Here is a 12,867-nt window from a genome sequence, read left to right on the forward strand (position 1 = left end):
TTATTCCTTAAATTAACTTTTAAAAATGAGATGCAAACTCATTTAATTTTCTATTAGAGTATATAAGGTCTTTCGGTTGTAGGATATAGATATATATGATTGAACACTCTCATCTTTAAAGCTAATTTATTATTATTATTATTATTATTATTATTATTATTATTATTATTATTATTATTATTAAATTTGGAGATAACTTTTGAAAGTGATATTTAATTCCATTAATTAAACACTAGAGACCTACATTATTTAAATAATATTCTATATATTTATGTTTTGTTGCGGTGGTTATCTTGATTTCAGCTAGCATTTTGGTGGTTCCAGCTCCATAAGCTGTTCCTAATATTTAGTCATGGTTTCATATATTACATTTTTTGATGAATGAATACCCTTGGAATCTCGTCGTCTCTAAGCTTGTTGCAATATCTTGAGCTCTCGCCAAATTTGCCATAAATGATATACTCACCAAAGCATTCCATATTTTAGAGGAAGGCATCCCAATTAGGTTGGCACCCCTAATCCTTAATCATCATCTGCAACACCTCAAAAATTCATGAAAGGAAAAGACTTGGGGGGACTGGACCAATACCCAAGGAAACAAGATGAGCAACTGCCTCGTTAAAAACCTTATCAAGAAAACCAAATGGACAAAACCATAATGAAGGGAAAAAGAGTACAGTGCAAAAAACTACAATAGACGGCCAATTCAATTAGATGTTTGTCATCTTGTTGCATTCTTTCTTCTTTGGTAAATGTCGGTTCAACTTCAATCCAGAATCAATATATGGCAATTTATCCATGAAAGTATGATGTTGTTCGGAATTTTATTCAAACTAACACGAAAAAGTTGTGTTTTTCGTGATATTTGCACTAAAAAACAAGAAAGAAAGAAATTGTGTTACTTTGAGTTATATTAAAACAAATTGACATTAATAATTCTTTGAAAGCGAAACATAACAAGAATAGATCCAAGCTGGTGAAGATAACAACATTCAATTTAATTTAGTTGTAAGTTAAAAACTAAAAACAGTTTACAACAACTTACTCATTCAAAACTTCATTAAAGTTATTTTTGATTTGCAAGTAAAGATCCATGTTATCCTAAAAAAAAAAAGGAAAGGACAAAAAATGTTAAATTAAATAAACTATATCATTTTCATATATAATTGATTTAATTAAATCAGTTGAGGTGAGATAAAAGAGAATTTACATTTACATATTTTAAATTTGGATTATCCAAAGAAGCAAGATTTGATTCGACCAAATCCAAGGCTTGTTGAATTTTCTCCGATTGAACTCCTGTGGTATCATCAATGGCTGCAAAAAGCAAAATGCAAAAGTTCAATACAAGAGATAAATGATGTATGCAAGCATCAAATGATTTAAATTTGTGAAAGGAACCAACCTTTGAAAGAGATGCCATCATCATTGTCCATCCTTACATCTTCTGGAGGATGAATTGAGAGAATGTTCGGTTGATCAGCCGAGTCAAGCGACTGCATTGAAATATGAACAACGTTTTCCTAGAGAGAAAAAATCCCTAAACATATAAGCCATAGTGGACAAAAATATAAACATAAAAAATAAAATAAAAAGAATTTTGCAGTATTACACAAATTCAAATATGTTGTATGGTCGCATTTTTTATTTGAATAGTTCGATATTAGAAGTTAATTTAGCTAAAGAAAAAGGAAATATTTTAACAATGGAATAATAAAGAAAGTATATATTATAGCTTACATGCATCCATTTGAGTCGAAGTACTATATCGCGTATTGTCTTAGTTGGTATCTTCTTTGCTATCTTTGCAAACAGTGTTGGTATCTTCTTTACTATCTTTGCATACAGTGTTGTGCCACAATACGATGATGCAAACCTTCAACCATAAATAAATGACTTAATTATTTTTTGGTAATTAATTTTTATCATTCCTTATCTTTTACTATAATATTAAACTTGGTTATATAATTATTACTCAAAAGTATAATATAATTACTTGAATTAACAAAAATAAAAAAGAAGTTGGTAAAGAAGAAGAACTAACTTAACGAGTGCTTTTTGAAGAGCGAGTTGTTCTTGAACAGTCCAATCCAAAGATATTCCAGGATTATGATTCAATCCAACAACGTTAGCGTAGTTCACGGTGTGCCGTGGGTGACTGCGACACTTCTTGGGAGCTTCAACGCCGTTGTGAGGTGGTGGACGGTTCTCCTTTGGAACGGAATCGGCGACGTTGTTGTTGTGAGGTGGTGGATGAGGCCTCCTGATCTGCTTCATTTCAGAATTCATTATGGCCGATGAATCAAAACTCAAAGAGAAATGAGTGAGAGAGTGAGTGAATGATTTTGTTTTTAGAACACAAAAACTGGTTTAAATAAGAATAGGAACTAACTACGGTCAAATCAAAGTATGTCGTTGTATGTATTTTGGCAGATTTGGACGCTACCACGGAAAACCCGTGAGCAGTTAAGAATTATCCGCGATCTACGACACGCGTTCAGAGATAATTGGCTTTGGAAAATTATTACCCACGGAAGTGTCTTGAGTAATGTTTACTCTCGTAGGTAAAGTTGCCCATAATGCTTCCGTGGGTAATGTTAAACTAAAAATTATGGAGAGAGAGATAGCAAGTGAGAGAGAGATAGCAAGTGAGAGAGAGAACGAAAACGAACTTGAGACGAAGTTGCCACGTCGAAGTCGAGTCGGGAAGGTTCAATCTGTGGCATGGTTGAAGAAGGTTTGTTAGTTTGTAGAGAGAATGGTTGAAGGGGATATTTTGGAGGACTGTTGAGTGTTTGAGTCACAAAATCTGTTTTCCTTTCCTTTTTTTTCTCTCAACCTGTAAAGGTGGTTATGTCCAAAAAAACAAATAGAAATAATACGGACAATCTCTAGTAAAATCGAAACTATAAACCAAAAAATTTATAATTTTTTTTAACTTTACCCACAATTTTAGTCTCTCTTTCATTCCTTGCAAATTTTGTATAAATAGTTTAATTGTACCCTCATAACTATCAAATATGATCACAGGACAAAACACAACTAATAAAAAAAAAATAAGAATATATTATTTTTAGTTTTTTATTTTTAACCAAAAATTAATTTTTTTAACAAAATAATTTTAAAAAATTCTAAAATAAAAAATAATTTTTATTTTGAAAATTAGATTTTTCTATTAAAAAATTTAAAACAAAATATTCAATATCTCACAATTATATCTATCGATTTCACACATTTTTAACTAAATAATTGGAGAATAAGAAGGTAATGTCCAAATGTAGTAATGATGATAATAAATAAAAGATAATGAATGTTCAAATAGATTTTAAATGATGATGATAATAATATAATTAGTTAGTGTATAAATACTTTTTAAGTCAAAAATAAAAATATGTTTTACATCATTAATTAAACATAATTTTTAGATTGTTAAATAATTGATTTTAATCTTAGTCACTTTTAATGTTTCAAAAATGAGTGGTTGTTAAATGTTGGTCTACATTGTGGTAACGTTTAATCAATAAATATTTTATTTTTATATATTTAATATGATATTAGTAACTTTAAATTAAAATAAGCTATATTATAAAAACTATTAAATATAATATTCTAATTTTTTTTTAATCAATTTTCATGTAATCAAGTTTTAAATATATAATTGAGTAAAATAAATAAATATATATAATACAATCCAAGGAAAAATATTATGAATAAAATAAATACAAAAGAATGTACAAAAATTACATGATACAAGAATAGTAAAATATTAGAAATAACATAAAATAGTAGACAACTTGGTTGACGTGGATATTAATATATACATCATTTTACTTAAAATTCTTCAACCTCTATGTAACTTGATAATAAAATATTTGAGACTTATCACCTTAAAATTATATTTTTTTTTCAAACGATTATGCAAGTTAATGCACTTTAGAAATGTGATTTAGTGTTTTCGTTGACTTAAATATGAATTAAAATGACAACTAAAAAAATATAAGATAAGATATATCAAATAGATTTTCAATGATGATGATGATAATATAATTAGTTAGTGGGTAAATACTTTTTACATCCCTATTAAAAAAAATACGTTTTTAATCACAAATTAAAATAATTGTTAGATTGTTAAATAATTGACTTTAATTTTACTTATTTTTTTAATGTTTTAAAAATGAGTGGTTGTTAAATATTTATGTTATACATTGTGGTAATTTTTTTAGCTTATTAATCAATAAATATTTTATTTTATATATTTAATTTGATATTAGTAACTTTAAATTTAACTAAACTATATTATAAAAACTATTAATGTTTAATAATTTAATTATAAATTATTTTTAATATTTATAATTTTATATAAATATTACAAAGAGGTGCTAAGTTCAAACACGAAAAACTAACTTATTCGTTAACTTTCTAATATTTATTTATAAAAATTAAGAAAAAATATTTGTGAGAATCCAAACTATAGCACTACACAATTACTAACACTTCCCTTCCTCCTGACATATACCTTAACTATTAACCTTCGTCTATCATAAAATAATATTATTAATACTATCTTAATATAGGTCTTACATAAGAAAAATAAAATAGTGCAAGTAAATTCGACATTTGCTATTGGAGGTGAATGAAATATAAACACAAACATTGACATCAAATATTTGACACCGTTTAAAATACAAGTCGGTTGTGTGTGCAAAACCACGAAGGTATATAGTAAAAGAATCGAGGTAGGAGAGAAAGTATTGCATTACATTTTCAAATGTATACGGTGTCAGTTATGAACTTACGTGTCTTTATATCATTTCTCAATCAAAAATGAGAAAATGAATACTTTTATACAGTGACCAGCAAAACAATCAAAGAGCATTGAATAATTTTAAACTAGATGGTTAAGATAGCACTTGCCAAGTTAATGGGGAACCTTAAAAGCATTAAATGAGTAACAATTGAACAAGCTCATGAATTGGTAGTTCAAAATGTTCTGCACAATGATCTTTGTGCCACAAACAAGCTCATAAAACATCTCAAGGTAGCCTCTCATTGTATCACAACACTTGTAGACAATGTACTGCTATGCTACAAACTTTCTACCATTAGCACATTTACATGGAAAATAGTATCAATCCAATATCTTGTGCTATTTGTTCTACCACATTCAAATAAAATGGCAAGAGCAGTAATGATCATGCTTTGACCATCATATGATTCCAACGTCATTTTCTTCAATCTCACTTCCATAAGATTTGGAGTTACTATTATCATTTACACTTGGTGTAGAGCTAGCAGTGCTGCTTGTGGCATGCGGTGAATCAGAAAAACTCACTGTCCTGCTCTTTGATGAACTAACTGATCTCACACTGTACATAGACGAAGCCGGAATGCTTGTCACTTGTGCCCGCATATTACCCTGAACGCTTCGCCTTATGTCCTGCAGAATAGAAACTGTTAGAACACACGAGATTTGATCTCGAAGTTCGGCCAATTAGGTTATTTATTATGTTCATTAACTAAATATTACTTCCATATAGAGAACAAATAACAATATAGGCATTTCATAAGTTATTGCCATATAGATCACAGAAATAACTAAGATACTAGCCATTAACTTGAAGGTAGTATTACCAAGTTTAAGCATATGTAAACAATAATGTAATGGAGTAATTAAAACTACAACATACCATATGCCTAATTGCCATATCTAAAGACTTCTTTGAAAGTGTACTTCCAAATCCAGTGCTACCAGATGAAGAATATTTTCCGTATGAATTGTTGTTGGCAGAAGGGTCTTCATGCTTTGGAGGCGCAAGTTTTCTCATGTTCACTACTCTTTCAACCATTTTTGTCCCAATTACAATAGGGCTATCATCATCATCACCATCGGTGAAACGAGCTCTACTCAGAGCATGCATGGAGGTATGATTATTGTGTGGAAACCCAGTAGAAGCACGTCCTTTTGAAGGCGTGTTCGACTGCCTTCTAGATTTTGAAATGCTAGTAGCGTCAACAGAATTTGATCTTGGATTTGGAACTCCAGGCCTATTTCTAGTGACCGAAGCCGGCCTTTCTGGCAACGATGTCTTCAAATTTGGAGGAGCATCATGAGAAAAGCCAGGCATATGCAGAGACTCTTTAGGTCTAGATTTAACTGATGGAGAGATGCCACGTGATTGAACCGGATTTTTAGCAACAACGGGGCGTGCTTTTGATGCAGATGAAGGTCTGGTAGGAGGAGCAGATACTCCAAATGTCCTTGACGGGGTTGATGATCGAATAACCGGAGTTGCTGATCTTTGAGATGGCTTAGGAGCTGTCAATGAAGGCTTTGAAGTAGGCGTTGACGCCCTCGAAGTGGATCTAGTAGGAGTTGATGATCTCATTGATGGAGCTGTTGACTTGGTCGAGGTTAAGGCGGCTCGGGAGGTAGGCGTAGAAGGCCTGGAGGATTTAGTTATTGAAGGTAATGTTGGCCTTCCAGATGGTGTTGAAGATCTTGAAGTAGCTGGAGTTGGATTTGCTGATGATGAAATTCTCCTACTGCCATTAGTGGAAGAACCAAATCCTGACATTGCTGCATGATGCTTGGATACTACATTGTTTTTTGATATTGGTTCTGTTTGGATATTAGCTACCTACAACACATGATACATCATATCAAGAAAATTGGATGTGTTCAATAATCAAATAAGCTAAAGCAACGTCAGTTTCAAAAGAAAATAGATACGAAAAACTGCAAACAAAAACACACGAGATTTGGTCACGTAGTTCAGCCAATTGTATCTACATCTCTGATTGCAGAGCGATCTGTGCACTTATCAGTATACTATGAGCCAAGAATCAAAGTGGAAAAGTGCTATGCGACATATACTATGTGCATCTAAGTAACTTAAATGGTTCAACAGCCTCCAAAGATAATATGACATCGTTCTTAGTTCTTACCCTCGGTTTTAAAGCTGTTGGACGAGAATTGCGAGTCTCCGTTTCACTCTTTACTGATAAATGTGACTCCTTGTCTAAAGAAGGAAAAAGAGGTGTATCAGGTGGAGTAAGAAGCCTGATAACAGAAAACTGTTGTTAGTATGAAGGAAATGGTTCTGATAGACAAAAATTGTAACACAATATACAGGCAAAAACTGAGAATGAGGTAAAATACATGCTATATGACTCAATTGCTCAATGTATGACTTTTGCAATTTGGTTATTTTAAGCATGAAAGGTTTCCAACAGAATTGAACTCATTTCTCTGAAAAATTGCATTTAATCAAACCAGATAAATATATGAATATTAAGGTGTTCAATGATTTTCATTTCCAAGTATTATATCAGTCTCAGAAAATTATACATGAAAAGTACTTGATGTTAACTTGTTTCCTTTGGATAAAACACTTAGCACCATAAATTCATAATCAACTTCAACATTAGAAAGTAGAATGTGATTAATTGAGATATAATAAATATTAGACAATCCATTTAAATATCAATCATTTATCATGAATAATGATGACAAGAACAGGAACCTAAAGGTTGCATGTGGGAACTAGATGTGCAGCCTCAAATTGTCATTGTCAACAAAACTGCAAAATACTTTTCAGCTATTTCAAATGGGGACCGCTCAAACACAACAATCATACACTTCAATCATTTTTCAATTTGAATAACTTTAAACTTTTTTTTGTTGTGACTGTTATGAACTAGACTATAAGAATTTCTCTCACACCAAATTATACATAGAAACAACAACATTCCAAAACTTAAGGGCCTGTTTGGTATCAGAAAAGTTTTCCCTTTTTATTTTTGTTTTCACTTTTATTTATAAAAAATTGTCACTTTTTATTTTCACTGTTTTATGTACAAACAGTTGAAAACAGAAAATAGAATGAAAATAAGTTGGCAATACAATTGAAAACAGAAAAGGAAAATAGGAATTGTTTTTTAATTAGATTCACTTTTGAATCCAATTGATTTACAAGATCTATGCTATAAAGCACTTACTCAAACATGGCCACCAACTCAGACATAGACACTGGATTTATGTACTCATGTAAAGATGTAACTAAATCAAACACAAACATCAACAATCAAAAGTTGCAAAAATTCAAAATTACCATTCATAATCAGACTTATCATTCTCTGAATTCAAGAACTCTTCAACCACAGTCTTCCTTGGTTGAACTGAAGATACCATCTTGGAAATCATAGAGTTCTCATGATTGGATTCTATAGTGAAACAACACAACATAACATGGCATCATTTATCAGAACATAACAAAAGCCACTCAAAACATGATAAGAACAAAAAAAAAAACATACCCAAATTGGACAAATCAAGTTCCTCAGAGTTTTGAAGAAGGAGAAGGTTGTTCTTTTCATTCTCTTTCTCTCTCCTCCTCATCTCAAGAAACAAAGCAAGTTCCTCGTCTCTCTCCTTCATCACCATCACCTCAGTTTCTCTCTCTAGCAGCCTCTGATGTAAAAATCAACAAAAAATAATAAAAATCAAAACTTTGATCACCCTTTTAAGCAAAAACAAAACACCAATTACTAAAGCCACAAACTTTCAATCACAACATGAAGATTTGACTCATAAAAAGTGGCATAAAGAAAGAATGGACAAAAGGGTATTGTGGAAAACACTTCAACAAGGATCTAATTACCGTTATTGAGTAAAAATGTAATGAAATAAAAAATGGGGTCAATGAAAAATTGGCTCCAATGAGTTGAAAACAATGCTAGTGTTGGAGAAAGTGTTTATGTTCGATGTGTTTGAGGATTGATGATTGATGATTTGGCTTGACAAAGGTTAGAAGCTGAAGTTTCAGTTGATGTGTGCAACTTTGTTGGCATTCAAATGTTTGAAACGGAAGAGAATAAACAATATTAAATTATATATAATAAAAAATGCATTTATACAGAACAGAAGATTTGAATTCAATTCTTGCGGTTTTTTTTTATTTCTTTTGCTGACACAATTAACGACTTTTCTTAAAATATTTTATTTTAATTATCCTTCTCATTTGTTCCAACTATTCTTTAGAAAAAATTGCTACTAAAGTTTGTCCATGTGTTTTAGATTATTGACGATTTTGCCACTCTATAGAAAAAAATTTGAATGGCAAAAATCACATTGGTACTAAAAATGTGTGAAAAATATTTTCTGTTTTTATTTTTTAAATTTTGTGTTAATTTTACTTGTAGATAAATTGGAAAAATATTTTATAAAATAAGTAACCATTTGTATTTCTAAAAATGATGAAAATATCAAAAATGTGTTTTTATTATTTTTGGAAATGTATTTTTATTAACTAGAATTTAATTTTCTATCCATAACAATATTTTCGTTAGGAGTCTTTCATCAAGATAAAATTAGCACACATTTTAGTAAATAAAAATACATAATATTTTTACAGAGTAAACAAAAAGTTTGCAAAATTATTGAAGTTTTGAAATATAATTTTTACAAATTAAGTGCATGGTTGATTTTGGGTTAGAATTGACAAAATTAGATTAAGTAAGAAATTATCTTTTAAAACATCATAGTGATATGTTATGATTTTGTTAATCTCACTATAAAACTAAACATATATTAAAGTTATTCATCGTTATTCTGTCACATTCAACACAATTTTAAATATATAAATATATTTATAAAAGATATTAAGTGATTCACTGTGAGAATTGAATGTAATAATATAAGATTAACTTAATATACACATTAGTACTCGATATGAACTCTCATAAATATAAATCCATGAGAGATATGTTTTACAAGACACTCCTCATTAAGGTGATTTAATTAAGAAAAATTATTTACATAATTTTTTGGATATGTATAAAATATTCAAATAAGTTACCATTGTGGAGATAGAGAAGTACTTCTTTCGATTTTGAATATAAACAACTAAAAAATATAGTCTCATGGTTTTGAATATAAGGAGAAGAAAAATAACTAACTCTATCATATTTAATATTAGAGGTAAAAGTTAATTGGGATTCTTTTGGTACATAGGTTAGGATAGAGAAGTCATGGAGGATAGAATATATATAGATAAGATGTACAGAGGATAACATATTTGATAATATTATTTTATCATATTATATATAAATAATAAAATTACTCATGTGTAATATTATATATTTTTTAAATTAATTAAATAATTTTAAAAAATATCAATTAGTACTACTAAATAAATAATTTTAATTTTAAAAAGTTACGACTAACTAAATAATTCTATTGTATATGTTAGATAAACTAAATAAAGATATGATATATATTATATGAAAATGACAAAATTACCCCTGTAATAAAATTATATTTAATGTTAACAAATATATATTAATATTCATATTTTGTTTATAATACTTTATTTTAAAATATTCCATGTCAATTAGATTTTGATTTTGTAGATTATATAAATTGAAAAATGACCCTTTTGATAAAATCATACATATTTTTAAAAATTAATTAATAATATTTTTAATTTAATATCAAATTCTGTTTTTTGTTCTTGATTTTTTTTTTATATTTAAATTTTTAATATTTTTAATTATATTTTATATAGGTAAATAGTCAACTCTATTTTTTCATATTCAATTGGTTAGTCATCCAGCTCAAATCCAAAAACAATAAAGATTTTAACTAGAAAGAACAAAATAAAATAACATTAATAATTAATTTATCGTATTATGTTGTCTAATCAAACATTAGATTAACACATGATATGATACAAGTATCATATTATAACTCATTTTAGACATCAAAAGGACCTTTAGAGTAAAATGTAAGTCTTCACTAGTTTTATATATAAAGCCTATCATGTATTTATTCTATGTATTTATTCTGTATCTTTTATCATTTTATCAATATAAAATTTATTTTAAATTTAAATATTTTCTCTCTTATATGGTTTCTATCAAAATTGTCATTCCTAAGGTACCCTTTCATTAATTTAGATTTTATTTTTCTAATAACTCTATTTTCTCATGAAACAAGTTTAGAGGAAGGAAGGTTAGAGGATGCAATTGATTTTTTATTACTTTGAACATATTAAATAAGATTAACTACTTTTTTAATTGACTTTTTATTATTTTGATGAACATATTAAATAGATTAACTATTCTTTTAAAGGGTGTGAGGTAATTTTATTTGCTTATATATGAGAGCGAAAGGAGTAATACAACACCTTACTAATAAATTACAAGTAATTACTTAATTAATGTAACCTCAATCTCAAATTATGTCACTTTAACTATTTTATACAAATTAAGAAATATAGTTAATTTTGTATCAAAAACAGAAATTATGAGTTATTTTATAAACTTATCTTTCATTAATGGTATAAAAAAGATAAATTAATACAATTGGAAAAATAGAGAGTAATAATTAGTAAATGATATGATAGGAAAATAAACATTAATGTTTCATTGATCTTGTAAAATGAATCTCTAATTTGGCACAATTTTTTTAAAATGACAGAATAGAGAAAACATTACTATATTTGGGTACTAACATGTTCTAGAACTACTCTGCTCTTTTTATAAACACTCGTCATTTTTCTCATATATTAAAAAAAAATTATGAATTTAATGTGTTCATTTTAGATGTAGATATTTCTGAAATAATTTTTACATTTGAATTGGTTAAATTTAATTTTTTTTATATTTTAAGAGAAATTAATACTCCCTCCTCCTATCTTATTTATAAGAAAAAATTAGAGAAGTTTTTGTTCCTAACTATTTATGAGAAAAATTACAACTTTTGATGTATATTTATTTTTTAAACATTTTTTTTATTCTCATTCGGTATATTTATCTTTTTAATATTAGTGGATATATTTAATGTTTACTATTTTCATAAGAATATATATAAAAATATATTAAAAATTTAAACTATAAATTAATTAATTGATTTTGATGTTTTCGGTTTTGTTTCTTATAGTAATTGAGATCGAATTGAATAATATAAATAAGAGGTATGTTTGTATATAAAAATAAAAATAAAAACATATTTTAAAAAAATAATTAATACATGTTAATTTAAAATAGTGACAATTTATTTCAGACGAGTGGTTATAGTAGTAAGTTTTCTTCAATTCTAGACGTTACAACAAAATTGAATAGTATACTACTAGTAGTATTTCAAATTTTTCAAAATTGATATTTATTGTGTGTCAGATTAATTAATTTATGTGTCTTAGCAGAAGTTTCTAAACCACCGTTTACTCGTGAACCTTTTATTTTAATCTCTTCTATAGAGGAATTTTTACCTTTTTTTTGTTATAGGTATCAACCTTTTATTTTGGGACATATTTGGCGAACTACCGTTCTAAAATAAGATTTGGTCTCGCAGATTTTTCAATTATTTTGGTAACAGACGAAAAAGAAAAAGAAAAAGAAAAATCAATTTATTTTCAAAGCATATGCAAACATAAAAATGTAATATATAACTGAGTACCGAATAAATTCAGTAAAAAAATAAATAAATGAAATAATATGCATAGTCTTTTTAAGTTTAACTTTAACAAAAATAATCAATTCAGTAAAACTCCAATTTTTTATTTTTGCAAAAAAAAAAAACAATTTTTTAAATTATAAAAATAATATTTTTAAGTTTAACTTTAACAAAAATAAAAACATTTATTTCATTTAATCCGCAAGATATTTATGGTTGATTGGTTGATTTATATGATATTTAATATTTTAATTTATATTGTAAAGACTTGTATTTTTTTTGAATTTTAATGAATTTATTATAAATTTTTACTTTATAAATTATGAAATTTTAAATATATTAATATATTTTATCTATTTTTTATTATTTATTTATTAAATAGTTGATTAATTTAATCTTAATTTAACCAATTG

The 12,867-nt window shown here is 27.6% G+C and overlaps 2 protein-coding genes across 3 annotated transcripts; both read right to left on the reverse strand.

Annotated features, from left to right (window-relative positions):
* Positions 1-529: 529 nt before the first annotated feature.
* LOC113785848 (uncharacterized) lies at positions 530-2,847 on the reverse strand. Of its 2 annotated transcripts, none has more exons than XM_027333031.2 (7): positions 2,673-2,847; positions 2,045-2,268; positions 1,741-1,876; positions 1,406-1,523; positions 1,217-1,317; positions 1,046-1,101; positions 530-870 (listed from the first exon to the last, which is right to left on the reverse strand). In XM_027333031.2, exons 1-7 carry the CDS (start codon positions 2,724-2,726, stop codon positions 834-836), a joined length of 726 nt encoding a protein of 241 aa, XP_027188832.1. In that variant the 5' UTR covers positions 2,727-2,847; the 3' UTR covers positions 530-833. The 2 variants fall into 2 exon arrangements, with proteins under 2 accessions (XP_027188832.1, XP_027188831.1); XM_027333030.2 differs by having other exon boundaries at positions 1,211-1,317.
* Positions 2,848-4,945: 2,098 nt separating this feature from the next.
* On the reverse strand, positions 4,946-8,874 carry LOC101508942 (uncharacterized). Its single transcript, XM_004492371.4, has 6 exons — positions 8,661-8,874; positions 8,317-8,470; positions 8,112-8,223; positions 6,946-7,060; positions 5,688-6,638; positions 4,946-5,437 (listed from the first exon to the last, which is right to left on the reverse strand). Exons 2-6 carry the CDS (start codon positions 8,441-8,443, stop codon positions 5,207-5,209), a joined length of 1,536 nt encoding a protein of 511 aa, XP_004492428.1. The 5' UTR covers positions 8,444-8,470; positions 8,661-8,874; the 3' UTR covers positions 4,946-5,206.
* Positions 8,875-12,867: the final 3,993 nt, after the last annotated feature.

This window comes from Cicer arietinum, chromosome 3, assembly GCF_000331145.2.
Source record: "Cicer arietinum cultivar CDC Frontier isolate Library 1 chromosome 3, Cicar.CDCFrontier_v2.0, whole genome shotgun sequence".
NCBI lineage: Eukaryota > Viridiplantae > Streptophyta > Magnoliopsida > Fabales > Fabaceae > Cicer > Cicer arietinum.

Coding starts and splice junctions, on each gene's coding strand:
- LOC113785848 (XM_027333030.2), bottom strand. CDS start 2,726: ATGCCACAGATTGAACCTTCCCGACTCGACTTCGACGTGGCAACTTCG. Junction 1,877..2,044: donor CTTCAAAAAGCACTCGTTAA/GTTAGTTCTTCT, acceptor TTATGGTTGAAG/GTTTGCATCATCGTATTGTG. Junction 1,524..1,740: donor TTCGACTCAAATGGATGCAT/GTAAGCTATAAT, acceptor TTTTCTCTCTAG/GAAAACGTTGTTCATATTTC.
- LOC101508942 (XM_004492371.4), bottom strand. CDS start 8,443: ATGGTGATGAAGGAGAGAGACGAGGAACTTGCTTTGTTTCTTGAGATG. Junction 8,224..8,316: donor ACTTGATTTGTCCAATTTGG/GTATGTTTTTTT, acceptor GTTTCACTATAG/AATCCAATCATGAGAACTCT. Junction 6,639..6,945: donor CAACAGCTTTAAAACCGAGG/GTAAGAACTAAG, acceptor CATGTGTTGTAG/GTAGCTAATATCCAAACAGA.